This window comes from Rhinoderma darwinii, chromosome 2, assembly GCF_050947455.1.
Source record: "Rhinoderma darwinii isolate aRhiDar2 chromosome 2, aRhiDar2.hap1, whole genome shotgun sequence".
Lineage (NCBI taxonomy): Eukaryota > Metazoa > Chordata > Amphibia > Anura > Rhinodermatidae > Rhinoderma > Rhinoderma darwinii.
In genome coordinates, this window is record NC_134688.1 from 437,558,691 (window position 1) to 437,577,974 (window position 19,284).

Genomic DNA, 19,284 nt, shown 5'->3' on the forward strand with positions numbered 1-19,284 from the left:
ACATTCTCCCTGGTTGCTTAAAACCTGATACACTGCCCAGTAGCTGCACTGCTACAATATATATATATATATATATATATATATATATATGTATATATATATGTATATATATATATATATATATATATATATATATATATATATTTTGTGTGCGATGTGTACATGTAAATAAAGTGTGTGAGTGCAGAATGCTATAACTGTTGTATTTATTTCACTCGTAGTTTAAATACTACAGATTTTGCCAACGGATTTCGTTGTGGAAAATCCGCAGCACAAGGGCTTCTCCACACGTAACGGAATTGTTGCAGAAAACTCCTGTAGCAATTCCGCAGAAACTAGCAGGAATTCAGCTGCGGAAAAAACACAGAAACTGGTGCGTATTTTACTGCATTTTTCACAGTGCTGGGAGATGGTGAGATCTCCTCTGAAAAACGCAGCAATTCTGTTAGGGATCTGCCAGGTACTACATCTAGGTATACTCCTGGGATTAATCAATCCACACCTGAGGCCAGACCTGTTCGACTGACACCATCTCCCACCAAGCAGGGTGGCAGGCTCAGGAGTGGGAGAGCCTATCGCGGCCTGGTCAGTCGGAGTTAGCTCCGCCCCCTGTCCTTTATTACCTGCTGTGTTCTCCTCCTCAGTGCTTGTAATTCTTTTGGATTCCTGGCCCCACTGCTGCTTGCTCCAGCCTGCTTCTGCCGTGCTTCTGCCTTGCTGCTGTTCTGCTTAACCCGCTTTGCTTTGCCTCCGGCTTGCTTCCTCCTCCGTGCTCTCTTGGGTATACTCCACTTCATCCTGGTCCTGACAACTCATTCACCGCTCCGTTTCCTCGCGGCGTTCCGTGGGCTACTGCCCCTTCCCTTGCGTGTTCCCTGTTTGTTCTCCCGTGCACTTAGACAGCGTAGGGACCGCCGCCCAGTTGTACCCCGTCGCCTAGGGCGGGTCGTTGCAAGTAGGCAGGGACAGGGCGGTGGGTAGATTAGGGCTCACTTTCCCTTCACCTCCTTCCTGCCATTACAAATTCAGTCCACTTCCCACAGCCGGAATGATATGGTACGAAAAACACGCACTGCAGGTCAATTTCTGGACGGCAAATTTCCACAGCGTGTGGATGAGATCTGTTAAATGTCACCCACTTAGCTACTACTGTATTCTGCTGCTTATTTTCTGTCCGCAATTCCGGGCGGAAAATATGCAGCAATTCCGTTACATGTGGACAAATTTGAACAAATCTCTTCCACATGCTGCGGAAAAAACGCTCAGAAATTGATCTGCGGTGCGGCATGTCATTTGTATTTGCGTAAACGCTGCTTATTTGTTTCTGGTTTTCCGTATTTAATTCAATGGGGAAGTAAAACCCATAACAAATAGAAGATGTTGTGTTTTTCTTGCGGCGGAAAAGCTGCAAAAAAAATGCAACTCAGAATTTTTTTAAATCTTATACTTACCCAGAATTCGGTTTCTTCGTCCGGGCCGGCTTCCTGTGATGACGTTCCATCTCATGTGACCGCTGCAGGCTGCAGCGGTCAACATGGGATGAAACGTCATCCCAGGGCTGCAGGATGCCGGAGGAAAGCGTCGGCATGGTAAGTATAAAAGAAAAAATTCTGCTACGTTTTTCTGCAGCGGCCATCCCTGGCCGAAAAACTTGCACCACAGGTGCGGTATATAGCTTTTACAGAACGTATCCGCCTTGTGTGAACATGCCCGTACAGAATATACATATAGTAGCTGCTGTCTTCCAACGATACAGCTGCAAACCATGCCAACAAGCTGCATTCCCACAAGTCAGCGCAGCTTCAAAATGATTGTTAATTTCCATGCAGTTTTTTGCAGACATTAACAATCATTTGAAAACTGCACCGACTTTTGGTAAAACTGCATGCTGTACGTGTTTTACTGGACAATGGTTGTTACAATGTGATTGTTTGCATTAAAGGCTATGTACACATTTGAAAGGGATTTTTTTATTTTTATAGAATGTCAGTCAGTGTGTTTTGTGCAACTTTATAATTAGTTTTTACTTTTTTGAGATACAGCTGCTTTGTATCCTGTATACAGAGCAGCAGTATCTTACACTTGATCTTGACCCCGTCAGGTCCGCAGGACTGAGGGGTTTAGTGTCAGTGGATCCCGTGTGTCTCTGAGTTACTTAGATGTGATAGATTAAAGGTAAATACAGTCGACTAGTCTTTTCATTCCACCAAAAAACTGAAACCTTGCGGAACGGAGACAAACGGAAACCATTAGCAACGGAAGCATTACCATTGAAATCAATGGTAATGCAAATGGAAAGCTATGGTTTCCGTTCAGTTTCCATTCCTGGGTTCCCCTGATGGAAAGGTCTGGCGGAACCCACGAACGGAACCCCGACGCAGGTGTGAACAAAGCCTTATTATTACTGTATGATCTGTACAGATGATGGAGGGTACTATTTGTGTTATCCACTCCCAGTATATCATTACCATTGTTCAGGTCATACTGAAAGCTGCTAACCTGACTTTGCAAATGATCTCTGTACTGAAATGTATTTGTACTGAGCTTGGTTCTGGTGTTTTATTTATGTACTGAGCTTTGTTCTGGTAATGTATATATGTTCTGAGCTTTGTTCTGGTGCTGTATATATGTACTGAGCTTGGTTCTGGTGTTGTATTTTTGTACTGAGTTTGGTTCTGTTGGTTCTGTTGCTGTATGTATGTATTGAGCTTGGTTCTGGTACTGTATATATGTACTGAGCTTAGTTATGGTACTGTATACATGTACTGAGCTTAGTTATGGTACTGTATACATGTACTGAGCTTGGTTCTGGTACTGTATATATGTACTGAGCTTGGTTTTGGTGCAGTATATATGTACTGAGCTTTGTTATGGTACTGTATACATGTATTGAGCTTAGTTTTGTATTTATGTATTGAACTTGGTTCTGGTGTTGTATTTATGTACTGAGCTTTGTTCTGGTGCAATATTTATATAATGAGCTTGGTTCTGGTGCTGTATATATGTACGGAGCTTTGTTCTGGGGCTGTATATATGTACTGAGCTTTGTTCTGGTGTTGTATTTATGTACTGAGCTTTGTTCTGTTGCTGTATATATGTATTGAGCTATATGTACTGAGCTTGGCTCTGTTGCTGTATTTGTGTACTGAGTTTGGTTTTTGTGCTGTATATATGTATTGAGCATGGTTCTGGTGCTATATATATGTATTGAGCTTTGTTCTGGTGCTGTATATATGTACTGAGCTTTGTTCTAGTGTCGTATATATGTACTGTGCTTTTCTCTGGTGTTGTATATATGTACTGAGCTTGGTTATGGTGTTGTATTTATGTACTGAGCTTTGTTCTGGTGCTGTATATATATATATATATATATATATATATATATATATATATATATAGACTAAGCTTCGTTCTGGTGCTGTATATATGTACTGAGCTTGGTTCTGGTGTTGTTTTTATGTAATGAGTTTGGTTCTGGTGATGTATATATGTAATGAGCTTGGTTCTGGTGTTGTATATATGTGCTGAGTTTTGTTCTGGTGCTGTATATATGTACTGAGCTTTGTTCTGGTGCTGTATATATGTACTGAGTTTTGTTCTGGTGCTGTATATATGTACTGAGCTTGGTTCTGGTGTTATGTAGTGAGTTTTGTTCTGGTGTTGTATTTATGTACTGAGCTTGGTACTGGTGCTGTGTATATATACTGAGCTTGGTTCTGGTGTTGTGTGTGTATATATGTACTGAGCTTGGTTCTGGTGTTGTGTGTGTGTGTGTATATATATGTACTGAGCTTTGTTCTGGTGCAGTATATATGTATTGAGCTTTGTTCTGGTACTGTAATTATAAAGGATATATTTATAATACAAAATTACAGAGCAGATGGAATTGTTGCAATTCATTATATATTTAATGGGAAGCTGTCAGGTAGTTTTAACCCCTTGAACCGCCACCATGCGGTAATACATGACCTTACAATATTTAAAATTATTCCCCTGTATGTTTGTTTCAGATACAGCAAAATCGATCAAATCAACTTTTAAAATAGTGCACGCTATATGCTAATTACTCATTAAAGGTTCATGGGGCGGTGCCGCTATCCTGAAGAGTGACATAGTCCTAACTCCAAACCTACCTTTCCATGCTTGGTTGACATCCCCCTGACTGTTATACATCACTGCCAGTCTCCTGCAACTTCAATGGATGTGCCATTGCCTTCTACTCCATAGGCACGTACCGTTCAGCGAGGTGTACTCTGCCTGGCTTCATCGCTGCACAACACATGCTAGGGAAGTACAAGGAAATGGAGAAGGCTGGTAGTAATGTAGAACAGTCAGGGGGATATCAATCAAGATATGGGGGGCACCATTTTAATTTTCAACCTCAAGCAGCAGAAAAGCTAGAGTCGGCCCTGAATGGATGCTATCATCACTTTATGCTTCTTTATTCAAGCATAACATGTACAAAAAAAGCGATCTCTCTGCCTCTTCTGAGTCCTTTATAGGCAACGCTAGATCCATCATACGACAGATATGACAGGTGCCCAATGAAACCCATTGACATAGAATAGCGTCTGTAGGGTTCAGTCATGTTGTCCTTTGACGGGAAGAATAGCAATGCATGCAGCGCTATTCTTCATATCAAATCAGACAGAATCTGCAACGGTGGCTCCAATGCAGTTGTGAACAGAGCCTTTAACTGTTTTAGCATTTATCACATTTTTACATGCAAGTTTTTCAAGTGTTCAAATCTGAGCCTATGTAATCACCTTTATAATGGAGTTTTAACCGCTCCTTGATTAATGGATCTTAGAATTACTTTGCACATTGGTGAAGCTGGCAGCCATAATATGTTCTGTTTTCTAAATTCTACAGTAGAAATGGGATAACCACGTACATAAAAAATAAATAGATATTTTCCCTCTGGCAAAGTTTGAACTAGTTTTATGCGCTGGTAATATAACACCAAATAGCTACTGCTGTTAGCTAAAATAAGTGTATCACCTTTGGACTCATATATTTTGCTGGCAATACGTCTGTGATTCCTAGGACATTTTTGAAGTATTTATGAAGTGTTGCAGTAGGAAGGAATGTAAGGTTCTACCTCAATTTTTCTTTTTTTTTTTTTCTTTCGTTATACAGCGTTACTGGTCTTTGATTAGCTTTATCTGAGGCGCAAGTCTTTAAAATAAAGGAATTTGTCTTTCTGAAATGAGAAAAAACAGCTTCCTCAGATTAGGGATTTAGGTAGTCAAAGTTAGTCTTTATGTTCATGACTTGGATCAAAGAAGCAATGAAATATAAAAAAGAACTAAATATAAATGTACGTAACCTCTGAATAACCAGTGATGTGAAGTATTATTTTAATTTTTCAATGTTCCTCGGAGAATTTAGCTTAGAAATTGGTTACTTTCCTCCTTGGAGAGGACATCTGGACAGTTTATCAATAAGAAGGAATGCGGTTGTAGCAATGAAGAGTCTGTGATGTTTCCACATATGCACCAAGGGAATGTTGGTCTTCAAGATCATCTGCAGTCATCAGCATTTTTTGGACCAAGTTCCCAGTTAGGGGTCTAAACTTGAAATTTATGATCCGGGTGATGTTCACCATGAGCTCACACTTAACTAAACAAATTAGATGGGTTTCCATCCAGGCAGTTGTAAAGAAGCCCTGCCGTGTTCCACCTGATCTTTTACAGCTATTCATAAATCAGTACCCACTAGGCCACAGACGGCAGTCATTAAAAAGACATCATGGAAATTACATATCTACTCAGAGGAAAAGAAAAAAATGTCTCCACCCTTTTCCTTTATCATACTATAATATATGGTTGGTGTGTGGTAAATATAAACGGTGTGGTAGAAATGAACAAACGTATTAGTCAGGACAGTGCATGAAGTGCCAGATAGACGCTATGTGAGTCATTGGAAGGGTAATACAACATAGATCAATAGAGAGAAGATGTACAATGTTTAAGTTGTAGTTGCGGACTCCCAGGCTCCAAGGAAATCATTGTGTCTAAGAACTATTATCTGTGTTCAAAAGCAGCCAATTTAGTATCATTGCCGGTTATCATCCTTGGTGGGCATTCCTACACATGACTAGTCTAGTGTGATGAAGAAGACCCCGTTGCTGCCTGACGTGTGTAGGCATAATGGGCACATGCACACCAGGTCATTATTACACTGGTTGCTTTCTAGGACTATATCACATAATATTTGCCTCAATTACATGCGACCTTCAATTTACTTACTTCTAGGTGTACTCTGACGTGAAAAAAAAAATTGAACTAGAGGCATGTCCTCCAGTTGGGACCCTTATCAATTATCAAGAATGGAGAGAATGATGTAGGAAAGATAGAGGAAGCACAAGGGATGAACGTGTGCGAGACAGCTCCCTTGTTGTCCATATTCCCTTCTCAAAGGGCCTCTCAACTCTTTATTATACATAGAGCTCATTATACAACAACCAGATTTTAAAAAAATGGTGTATAAAGAGACGGATTGCGGTCCAAGATGTAAGGACATGCAAGGAGATTTGATCCATTTGTTGTGGAATTGTCTGAAGCTAAGAAGATATTGGAATGGGGTTATAGAAGTTCTGAATATAATTTACAATCTTGAGATATATTGCAAGGCAATCATATGTATACTTGGTTGTGGCCTTAGGATAACTTTGGATAACTCTCAAAAAAGATCACTTGGTTGTAGCCTATATATTGCTAGAAAAATAATATTGAGACACTGGATTGCTAATGAAGCCCCGGGATGCAAAGAATGGAAGTTTGCGGTTCTGAGGTACATCCATTTGGAGAGAGTTACGTGTAAAAATGATAAAGCAACTAAAAAAATTCTCTCAGAGATGGGGAAGATGGTTTAGTGAGGTACACCAGATGTTAAAAAAGGCAGACAATTTGTTTTATTGTATGTACTGAGTTTAATTCACATGTGAAATGATCTTGCATTTTGAAATCACTAAATTAATTTTGTACTGGGAAATATTATTTTGATGATAAAAAAAATAAAAAAATATCAAGAATGGAGAGCTGCTATAAAGAATGACTCTCATATTGGTGGACCAGGTGGAGTTAGGCATTACAAAGATGGCCCATTTCAATAGATACCAAGTAATCATTTTAAGGCCTCATTCACACGGCAGGGTTTCCCGGCCGGGTGCCGGCCGTTCATAAATCGGCCGGCACCCGGCTGCATTAGGAATAATAGACCCCTAATGGGGCTATTCACACGACCGATTTTTTGACGGCCGGGAAAACCGCCCGTCAAAAAATAGGACATTCTCTATTTTCGCCCGGGTACCCGGCCGCCCGGCTCCCATAGAAGTCTATGGGGCCGGGTAATACCCGGCCATCACCTTGATGTGTCCCGAGTGACGGCCGGGTTTTCCGGCTCTTGCGCTCTATCTCCTCCTCCTCACAGCGCAGAGTGCATGTGAGGAGGAGGAGTTGATGCCATTCTGACGAATGGCATCGCTGTACACTGTGTGGCAGGGCCGGGGTGTACAGCAGGTGGAAGGGAGCGCTGCGCTGGCTCCCTTCCCCTGCTTGTTTTAAAAGCGCCCTGGCCCGGCGACACCTTCGATGGCGCCGCTAGCAGCTGCAGCAGCAGCTGCTGCTGCTACTACTGTAGTGACGCCACTATAGCAGAGCGGGGAGGTATCTCCCCGCTCTGCTATGTGCTAGCCGCACTTTAGCTCCTTGAAGGAGCGGAATCCCCGTGTGTTCGGGGATTCCGCTCCTGGACAGAGCGCTTGATGTCTCTGTCCATATCTGGGCAGTGACATCAGGGGAAACTCCTGAAGCGGAATCCCCGAACACATGGGGATTCCCCTTCAGGAGTTGCCGCTGATGTCACTGTCCGGATCTGCCCGGCCCGGCACGGATGCATAACTTTATGCAAACCGGCCGGGCAGAATGGCCGATTTTACCGCCCGGCACTCGGGCTCGGACGCGACCCGGTCATGTGAATCCCGCCTAACTAAAGGGAAATCACTAGTCAGCTGATTTCCAGAGGAGCCAGTAGGGTAACCCCAAACAATCAACTCACCGTTGGGGAAACGGTCAAATAGAAAGGTGCAACTCGGTACTGCCCTAATTCCCAATTGGTCAGTGTACCCCTGCGGTCAAGTCACAATCAATATAGACTATACAAAGACGTTAGACAAATCTTACTGCATCTTTACAGAATAGTATGGCAAACTTTGATAAAGTCTGGTCCATCTGGAATGCATGCTGTCCATCACACGAGCGCTTCAGCTGCTTTGTTCTAGCGATTGGTGGGAGTGTCAGTGCTCGGACCCCCACCAATCCAAACTTCTGACATGTCTCTATGACATGTGAGAAGTTTGTAAAACGTTTAGCTAGACTTTAAATATATCAGCCAAAAAACATGTAAGGTTCAAGATGTAAGTTAATTTCATTTTGTAGCACCAAGTGGGTTTTATTTTCCAGGTTCCATGTTGTGAACTGTCCATATTCTTTAAAGTTTCCACAGCTCATGTCTGTCCTTGTTTAAGCACTTCACAGATTTCTTTTTTCAAGAATTGATTTTTTTATGCTTTATTTATTTCTTGTGGAACAACTTATTTATTTAGTTTATACAGATTCTATTTTTTTTTTAGTGGATATCATATAGGAACAGATAATTGGTATTCTCTGGAGAAAATTAATATAAATCAACAAAAAACAAACCACAATGATTCTTAACGCAACTCTGTTTCTGCAAATAAAGTGCTTTGAATGAAAGTTATATACAGGTATATATATATATATTTATATTTATTTATGGACCATATTACAGATGAAAGTGAAATAAAAAATATGTGTATTAAAGAAGACTGGGAAATTCATAGCAGATGTTGGCAACTGTGGGGGCGGGGAGGTCCCATTTGTCATTCATTTATTCGAACACTTTACTGTTTAAGTATACCGCTGACAATCATAATAAATAGCTTGCTTTAGTAACAAAGTACGCCTGAATATGTTAAACATAAATTTAGATTAATACGTTTTCTATCTGATTCTCTAAAGCAGTAGTCTGCAACCTGTGTCTCTCCAGGTGCTGTGAGACTACAACTCCCAATATGCCTTGACAGGCTGTTTTAAAAGTATTCATGAGTATGTGCAACCAGATAGATCCAAGCAGGGCCCACATCTTGATATGAGAAGAGTCATCTCTGCCCTTCTGATAGATTGAGAGGGAACAAGGTCCCTAAGTTACATACAGTACATGCAGTTTTTGGATTAATAAGTCTGCCTGGTGACAGATATCGCTTTAAGAAATAAGAGGTTGGTGCATCCTGAAGGATCTCCTGACCATCAACTGATTATGGAATGTGTGAGGGAACCTGGCAGAAAGAGTTCAATTTCCCTACAGCACCACCGCAGGGGAGATGGAACATTACACAGTTCTTATGGAAATCGATGGGCTGTCTGTGTAATAAATGGATGTTCCAGGTCCTCTGGTGCGAGAGACACTCCTTGTAGTCACTTTCCGTCTGGCTAATAGATGAGGGTTAACTACTTTAAAATACAGCATATTACATTTCCTATTAGTCATGTTCCTTATCTATACTTTCATCTCAATTGTATATGGTATTATGGTATATAGAAAGATGTCAGAAAATCAGGACCAATAGACAAATAACTGTTTTTCCAGTGTTTCCACTGTGCCAGCATTGGTCATTTACCCTTTTAACTGGCCTACTAATGGTAATAGTCTTATGGTATTTAATGACTTTCCGCATAAAAAATGGCGTCATTTTATTTCTTGTAGACAGTTAAATCAAGTTTGACATTCTAGTGACTACATTCTGACTGATGGGAAATCTCCAAAGTGGAAGCGTTTTAAAATGTATAATTTTTGAATAAAATAGTTTTTAAAAAGAACATTTGATCATTAACTGCACTTTATGTTTATTTTGCTCAATTTCTGGGAAGCATGAAGCAATTTAAAGTGAAATTATCTGAGACACAGAAATGCTTTCTGCCAAAGATGGTTGAGGGCGTTGAGTGAGTTTGGCTTCACATGGTATTGTGTAATGCATATTAGCATTGACAGACAAAAACAGAGAAATGACTGAATCCAATATACCAGTCTACCCCACAAACTTTTATTAATAGTCTTTAAGAAAGTTCAGGAGATGTGAATCATAAAGTACATTTGCCTAGCAGGATGATGCTGTGACTCGGTAATTTATAATAGCCCTATTAGGAATAGCCAAGGGTTGATTTACAGAATGGCTTCTCATAAGCCAAACATCATCTATCAAGAGCGGCTCTTTAGTCCCCTCATAGCAGGTAGTGATCTGGAGTAATTCTACAAGCTTCCATTCAGCCTGAAAATAGCTGAAACAGACAAAGCTGTGGTTGCAATGGCATTAACTGGAATCACACACACATTTTTTTGTAGCTCTTTTTGATGCAATTTTTTGGGTCAAAAGCAGGAGTGTAGCCATAAAAAAAGGAAAAGTATAAGGCTTACTTCAGATACAGAATCTTGCTGGCAATTTAAACGGCGTAAAAAAACGCTTCCAAAAACGCCATTGTTATTAAAGTGTAACATGCGGTTTTTGTTATGCCATTTTTAGTGGCATTTTGGTTGTGTTTTTCATTTAGTGTCATTTTGTACCTTCTTTTTTTTTTATGGCGCTTTTGAAGTCCTATTAAGAAGCCTGCAGAAAAAATGCCTAAAAATAGTCATTCCCAAAGAATGATGTGTTTGGAAAAAAAATGCCACTAACCACAATTTTGCCTCAAAAACGCCACAAACCAAAATGCAGGTGGATGTAGTGAATTTTAAATTTCACTATAGACATTAATATAACATTTGGCCGCAATAAAAAAAAAAAGCATAAGAAAACGCATTTAAAAACGACATTTAAAATGCCACGAAAAAAAGCACAAAAACTCTGTGTGGGACTCCAGCCTAAAGGAAAGACTGATACTATACTCTTTTATATCCACTCTGTCACGAAAACTGCATGTGTGATTACAGTTATGTGAGTTGGGTAGTACTGCATTTATAATAGATGGGTGAAAAATAGAAGTAAATCAAAGCGTTCTATGTTTTGTTAAAATATCCACAAGTCTTTGATTAACCCATTAAGGACTGGCTTATTTTGGGCCTTAAGGATGTAGCAATTTTTTCTTGTGGTTTCATCGTCGCATTCCAAGGGCCATAACTTTTTTATTTTTCCATTGACGTAGTTGTATGAGGGCTTGTTTTTGGCAAGACAAGATGTATTTCTAATGGCAATATGTAGGGCTGGCAGAGGGCCCTCTGTCAAACACTTCAGATGATACGGTTGCTACTGACTGCGACAATTATGGAGTTAAATGAGGGAGGTCAGAGGTTCCTATGTACTCCGTCGTTAAAGCGGGGCTGTGGCTGTGATTTAGCTGTTGTCCCGCTTCTGATCACACGGACACATGTGCTGTACCTGCGCGATTAGCAGAACGAATGCTCGTCCTGTATCGGCAACTATTTAAAGGGGTTGTTTATAAAGGCAACCCCTTAGTATATAGAAACAGGCCTGTGATCAGCTGACGGTCATGGGTCTGGCTTTTCTACTCTCCCCGATCCATCTTAATAGGGAATATGGAAAGGGATTTATGTCATGAGACAACATCAAATATCTGTAAATATAAATCCTTGAACTATCGCCTTCTATCCGCTTCTTAAAATTTTTTATTTAGTCGATTCTTAGTTATATCTGTTTCTATAAAAGCTTGATGACAACTACTATGTCTGCCAATAAAACTCTCGTATGATTTGTCAGTCACCCAGGATTCCTAAACTTCTTATTAGAAAATGTGCCAACTATATTAAAGGGTAACTAAACGTTCAGCAAACTTCTGACATGTCATAGTGACATGTCAGAAGTTTTGATTGGTGGGGGTCCGAGCATTGAGATTCTCCATCAATCGCTAAAATGAAGCGGCAGAAGCGCTCGTGTGAGCGCTCAGTCGCTTCTGTTTGGCTTTTTCCGGAAATCAATGTATCGGAGTACGGGCTCAATAGAAAGTGTATGAGCCCATACTCAGTCTATGAGCCCAGCCCATTCCTGAAACAGCCGAACAGAAACTAAGCGGCTGAGCTCTCACACGAGCACTTCCGCCGCTTCATTTTAGCGATTGGTGAGGGTCTCAGTGCTCGGACCCCCACCAATCAAAACTTCTGACATGTCACTATGACATGTCAGAAGTTTGTTGAACGTTTAGCTACACTTTAAAGGGGTTTTCACATCAAAGACATTTATTTCCGACCATGAATTACAGAAACAGCGTAGCTTGATGAGCTACACTGTTTCCGTGACTCCCGTAGTAGTGAATGGCAGTTACGGAAGCAGCGTAGCATGCGAGCTATGCTGTTTCCGTAACTACCGTTAAGATCTATGGGTCTTACAGAAACAGCGTAGCTCAGCAAGCTACGCTGTTTCCGTAATTCATGGTCGGGCATCACATGCGTCAGCCACAACACAGAGCAGTAGAACGGGGTTTAGGGGGCTCTGTTCTAAAGATAAGTGTGGGTCCCAGAGGTGTGACCCACATCTATCTGACATTTATAACATATACTGTGTATATGTCATAAATGTCTCTGATGGGAAACCATTTAATGTATAGCTAGGCAGATTAGCCATTCAGAACTTTGAGAAATCTGGTTGATAAACCTTGTGGATGACAGAGATAACCAAGAAATTACTATTACTAGTTCAAAAGTATATTCTCAAGAAATGTCAATAGCATACTAGTATTTTTCTAATGTAATTGAACTGACGTTATTTAGTGTATCAAATATACACACACCGGAAAGTCATCAACAGTATAACTTGTCACTCACAGATGCTATACTATGAGTTTATAAAATACTGAAATTGTGCGAGCTAAACAAAGAAAAGTGTAAAGGATTTGCCAGACACAGCTTCTGTGTCGACGCCTGTGGGCAATCAGTCTGCACCTGCTCCTATGTCTGTGAGACTGACTCCATCTTCCACCATTCAGGATGGCAGGCTTAGGAGTGGGAGAGCCTATCACAGCCTGGCCAGACGGAGCTAGCTCCTGCCCACTGTCTATTTATACCTACCTTTCCTGTTCCTCCTTTGCCTGTGATTCTTCTATGCTTGTTTCCTGGCTTGCTGCTGCTGCTTGTACTACTCATCCTCTGCTTGTTATTGACCTTGGCTTTCTGACCACTCTCCTGCTCAGCGTTTTGTACCTCGTTCTCTCCTGGTTTGACTCGGCTCGTTCACTACTCTTGTTGCTCACGGTGTCTCCGAGGGCAGCTGCCCCGTTTCCCTAGCTTTTGTGTACCCTTGTCTGTTTGTCTGTCTTGCACTTACTGAGCGTAGGGACCGTTGCCCAGTTGTACCCCGTCGCTTAGGACGGGTCGTTGCAAGTAGGCAGGGACTGAGTGGCGGGTAGATTAGGGCTCACCTGTCTGTCTCCCTACCCTGTCATTACATAATCACAGGCCCATATACCTAGTCTACCCTGGTCCCTGACACATCTATGGACCCCCTTGAGACCCTGGCTCAGCAGATGCAGGGCCTCTCCCTACAGGTCCAGGCCCTGGCCCAGAGGGACAACCTGCGTGATGCTTCCCTGGTAGTGCCCCCCACCTCACCTCTTGAAACCCACCTCAAGTTGCCTGACCGGTTCTCATGGGACCGGAAGACTTTTTTCTCCTTTCAGGAGAGTTGTAGGCTCTATTTTCGCTTAAAGCCCCACTCCTCAGGTTCTGAGAGCCAGCGGGTGGGTATAATTATGTCCCGGCTCCAGGATGGGCCCCAAGAATGGGCCTTCTCCTTGGCTCCTGACGCCCCTGAACTTTCCTCCGTTGATCTTTTCTTTTCTGCTCTCGGGCTCATTTATGACGAGACTGACAAGACTGCCTTTGCCGAGAGTCAGCTGGTGACCTTACGTCAGGGTAAGAGACCTGTAGAGGAGTATTGCTCTGACTTTAGGAAGTGGTGTGTAGCTTCTCAGTGGAATGACCCTGCCTTGAGGTGCCAGTTTAGATTGGGTCTGCCGAACGCCCTGAAAGACCTGCTAGTTAGCTATCCCTCTGCTGACTCCCTAGATCAGGTTATGGCTTTAGCGATACGACTTGACCGACGTCTAAGGGAACGACGACTTGAACGTTTTTGTGCCTTCTCCTCTGACTCCCCCATGATGCCTCCCGAGGTTCCGTTGCTTCGTTCTTCCACGGAAGACTCGGATGTACCTATACAACTCGGGGCCTCCGTGTCCCCCCAACAACGTAGAGAGTTCCGCAGGAAGAATGGTCTCTGCTTCTACTGTGGGGATGACAAACATCAAGTGAACAACTGTCCTAGGCGTAAGAATAAGCAGCCGGAAAACTTCCGCTCCTAAGTGATCATCGGGGAGGTCACTTGGGCGCACAGGTATTTCCCGTAAAGATGAAACCTAATAAAATCTTGCTTCCCTTTCAGGTCTCTTTTGGTGGTAGGTCTGCTACCGGCAGTGCCTTCGTGGATTCAGGGTCTTCTGCTAATATTATGTCTGTGGAATTTGCTATGTCTCTAGCTATGCCATTGACTGATTTGCCTAAACCTGTCCCGGTAGTGGGTATCGACTCCACTCCTCTTGCTAATGGTTATTTTACACAGCATACCCTTGATTTTGAACTCCTTGTTGGCTCCATGCATTTGGAGCAGTGCTCTGTACTGGTGATGCAGGGATTATCGTCCGAATTGGTTTTAGGCCTTCCCTGGTTGCAGTTGCATAATCCAACGTTTAACTGGAATACTGGGGATCTTACCAAATGGGGTAATGAATGCATGACGTCATGTTTTTCTGTTAATTCTATTTCTCTCCCTGAGGAGGTGAACACTCTACCTGAGTTTGTTCAGGACTTCGCTGATGTTTTCTCTAAAGAGGCCTCCGAAGTGTTACCTCCTCATAGAGAATACGATTGCGCAATCGATTTGGTACCAGGAGCTAAGCTCCCTAAGGGTAGGATATTCAATCTCTCTTGTCCCGAACGTGAAGCCATGAGAGAGTATATCCAGGAATGCCTGGCCAAGGGTTACATTCGCCCCTCTACTTCTCCGGTAGGTGCTGACTTCTTCTTCGTAGGGAAGAAGGATGGTGGTCTTAGGCCGTGCATCGACTACCGGAACTTGAATAAGGTCACTGTAAGGAACCAGTATCCCCTTCCTTTGATTCCTGATCTCTTCAATCAGGTTCAGGGGGCCCAATGGTTCTGTAAGTTTGATCTACGGGGGGCTTATAACCTTATCCGCATCAAAGAAGGGGATGAGTGGAAAAGTGCGTTTAACACGCCCGAAGGTCATTTCGAATGCCTCGTCATGCCCTTTGGGTTGTGTAATGCTCCCGCGGTCTTCCAGAATTTCATAAATGAGATTTTAAGAGACTACCTGGGGGTATTTCTTGTAGTGTACCTTGATGACATACTTGTGTTTTCCAAGGACTGGTCCCCCCATATTGAGCATGTCAGGAAGGTGCTCCAGGTCCTTCGGGAAAACAAACTGTTTGCTAAGACCGAAAAATGTGTGTTTGGGGTGCAAGAGATACAATTTTTGGGTCAAATCCTCACTCCTCATGAATTCCGCATGGACCCCGCCAAGGTCCAGGCTGTGGCGGAATGGGTCCAACCTGCCTCCCTGAAGGCGTTACAGTGCTTCCTGGGATTCGCTAATTATTACAGGAGATTTATTGCTAACTTCTCGGTCATCACTAAGCCTCTTACGGATCTCACTCGCAAAGGTGCTGATCTCCACTGGCCTCCTGAGGCTGTCCAGGCTTTTGAGGTCCTTAAGAAGTGCTTTATCTCGCCCCAGTGCTGGTTCAGCCCAACCAAATGGAGGCGTTCATTGTGGAGGTTGACGCCTGCGAGGTGGGAGTGACTGCTGTCTTGTCCCAGGGTACCAGGTCCCTCACCCATCTCCGTCCCTGTGCCTACTTCTCCAGGAAGTTTTCGCCCACTGAGAGTAACTATGATATTGGCAACCGCGAACTCTTAGCCATTAAATGGGCATTTGAAGAGTGGCGCCACTTCCTGGAAGGGGCTAGGCACCAGGTAACGGTCCTTACCGACCACAAGAATCTGGTTTTCTTAGAATCTGCCCGGAGGCTAAACCCGAGACAAGCTCGATGGGCGTTATTTTTTACCAGATTCAACTTTTTGGTCACCTATAGGGCTGGGTCTAAAAATACGTAGCTTCATGGCCAGCCCTCCTTCGGAGGAAGATCCTGCTTGTATTTTGCCTCCAGGTATAATCATTTCCTCTATTTATTCTGATTTAGTCTCCGAAATTGCGGCTGATCAAGGTTTAGCTCCCGGGAACCTTCCTGAGAACAAGTTGTTTGTTCCCCTGCAACTCCGGCTAAGGGTACTTTGGGAAAATCATGGCTCTGCCCTATCTGGCCATCCAGGCTTCAGTAAGATGTGCCACTTTGTGCCCCTCAAGAAACTACCCAATGCTAAGACGTTAGCTACCTTGTTTGTCAAACACATCCTGCGTCTCCATGGGGTTCCTGTCAATATTGTTTCTGACAGAGGGGTACAATTTGTTTCATTGTTTTGGAGAGCCTTCTGTAAAAAGTTGGAGATTGATCTGTCCTTCTCCTCAGCTTTCCATCCTGAAACTAATGGCCAAACGGAGAGGACTAATCAGTCTCTAGACCAATATTTAAGGTGTTTTATCTCTGACTGTCAACATGATTGGGTCTCATTCATTCCCCTCGCCGAATTTTCCCTTAATAACTGGTCAGTAACTCGTCAGGGGTCTCCCCCTTTTTCTGTAATTTTGGGTTTAATCCACGGTTCTCCTCCGTTTCACCTGGTAGTTCCAACAATCCCGAGGTAGATGTCGTTCATCAGGAACTGTGCACAGTCTGTGCCCAGGTTCAGAAGAACCTAGAGGCGTCCCAGAGCGTACAAAAGACTCAGGCAGATAGAAGATGTGCTGCTAACCCCTTGTTTGTGGTCGGAGATCTGGTGTGGCTATCTTCTAAAAATTTGCGCCTTAAAGTCCCGTCCAAGAAGTTTGCTCCCCGGTTTATAGGGCCGTACAAGGTCATTGAAGTCCTTAACCCTGTCTCCTTCCGACTGGAGTTGCCCCCGTCTTTTCGAGTGCACGACGTCTTTCATGCCTCCCTCCTTAAACGCTGTTCCCCGTCCTTGGCTCCCTCGAGGAAACCTCCGGTCCCTGTTCTCACCCCTGAGGGGGTAGAATTCGAGGTGGCCAAGATTGTGGACAGCAGGATGGTCCAAGGCTCCCTCCAGTACCTGGTCCATTGGAGAGGATACGGGCCTGAGGAGAGGACTTGGGTACCCGACCAGGCGGTTCCACCTTCGTTTTTCCCAATAAACCAGGTCCACCTAGAGCGGGTCCGGTGGCCCCTCATAAAAGGGGTGTACTGTAAAGGATTTGCCAGACACAGCTTCTGTGTCGACTCCCATGGGCAATCAGTCTGCACCTGCTCCTATGTCTGTGAGACTGACTCCATCTTCCACCACTCAGGATGGCAGGCTTAGGAGTGGGAGAGCCTACCACAGCCTGGCCAGACGGAGCTAGCTCCCGCCCACTGTCTATTTATACCTGCCTTTCCTGTTTCTCCTTTGCCTGTGATCCTTCTATGCTTGTTTCCTGGCTTGCTGCTGCTGCTGCTTGTACTACTCATCCTCTGCTTGTTATTGACCTTGGCTTTCTGACCACTCTCCTGCTCAGCGTTTTGTACCTCGTTCTCTCCTGGTTTGACTCGGCTCGTTCACTACTCTTTTTGCTCACGGTGTCTCTGTGGGCAGCTGCCCCGTTTCCCTAGCTTCTGTGTACCCTTGTCTGTTTGTCTGTCTTGCACTTACTGAGCGTAGGGACCGTCGCCCAGTTGTACCCCGTCGCTTAGGACGGGTCGTTGCAAGTAGGCAGGGACTGAGTGGCGGGTAGATTAGGGCTCACCTGTCTGTCTCCCTACCCTGTCATTACAAAAAGGGTGAGAAAAACACTAAAAATGTATTCATTGCATATAACATTTTTTAAAAACGAAACAAGTATTAAATAAAGAACTTAATGGAAATCTGTACTAAACTCATGGTATCAAAACTAAAGAAGGTTTCCTAGAAGTGCGCCTTAAAGTGTTAATCCCATCTTAGACATTATGGCATATCCACAAGATATGCCATAAATGTCTGAGAGATGTGGGTCCTGTCTCTGCAACCAAGAATGGGGGTCCCCCATCCCCACCTGCCGCTGGCCACAACATCCAGACGGAGACCGCTTAGAGAGGTAGCCGGAACTACGGTCAATTATTGCTGTGTTTTGCTATTTCCTTAACTCCTATTCACTTCCATAGGAGTTAGGTAAACAGCATAGCACAGCAAGGTTAGCTGTTTTCATAATCTCGACCACCTCTACACAGGATTGGGGGATCTCTGCTCTTGAGATAGGAGCCGCATCTATCAGACATTTACGGCATATCCTGTGGAAATGGCAAAAATGTCTAAGATGGGAATATCCCTTTAAGAGAACTGGAGGATCAATGCTCCATGTAGGAAAAAAAAAAGATGTACAGCATCTGTATGTAGCTTGTACGTTCTCCTTGTGGATTTCCTCCATGTGCTCCGTTTTAATCCCACAATCCGTAAACATACTAATACGTTAGTTGCTTTCCTATGGAATTGACTCTAGTGTGTATGATTGAGACAGGGAACAGAGATTATTGGGGACAGGGACTGATGTGATTGATGAGAATCAATAAGCAAAATTGAAGCTTTTTTTAAGATAAGTGTTAAACTTTCAATTATATTTTTTTTATATGAGAGAGAACAAAAAAAAATAAAGGAAACAGTGCACCACATGCTACATAATGGAATTCTCACCTTGCAACTGTATTGGCGATTACTTTCAGACTACTGGGATTACGTATCAGCTTGTCCAAGATGCTGACAATCTGCTCAAACTTTGGTCTGTTGTTTCGATCCTTCTGCCAGCAGTCTAACATGAGCTGATACGAGTCAGCTGGGCATTCCATAGGAGGCGGCAGCCGATAACCTTCATCTACTGCCTTAATTACCTGTTAATGGCAAAGTAGATGTTAGAAGAATTCACAAAAAAATTGAACTCAGTGGTGTCTATTAAAAAGTGGTGTCTCAGTGGTGCCCATTAAAAAGTGGTGTCTCAGTGGTGTCCATTAAAAAGTGCTGTCTCAGTGGTGTCCATTAAAAAGTGCTGTCTCAATGGTGCCCATTAAATAGTGGTGACTCAGTGGTGCCCATTAAAAAGTG

General features: G+C 43.2%; 1 protein-coding gene across 1 annotated transcript in view; it reads right to left on the reverse strand.

Moving 5' to 3' along the window:
* EPHA3 (EPH receptor A3) overlaps positions 1-19,284 on the reverse strand; it is a 349,426-nt gene that overhangs the window by 14,261 nt on the left and 315,881 nt on the right. Inside the window, exon 15 of the mRNA XM_075854459.1 lies at positions 18,880-19,073. Coding sequence (XP_075710574.1) covers positions 18,880-19,073 — 194 coding nt within the window. The remainder of the gene's footprint in view (positions 1-18,879; positions 19,074-19,284) is intronic.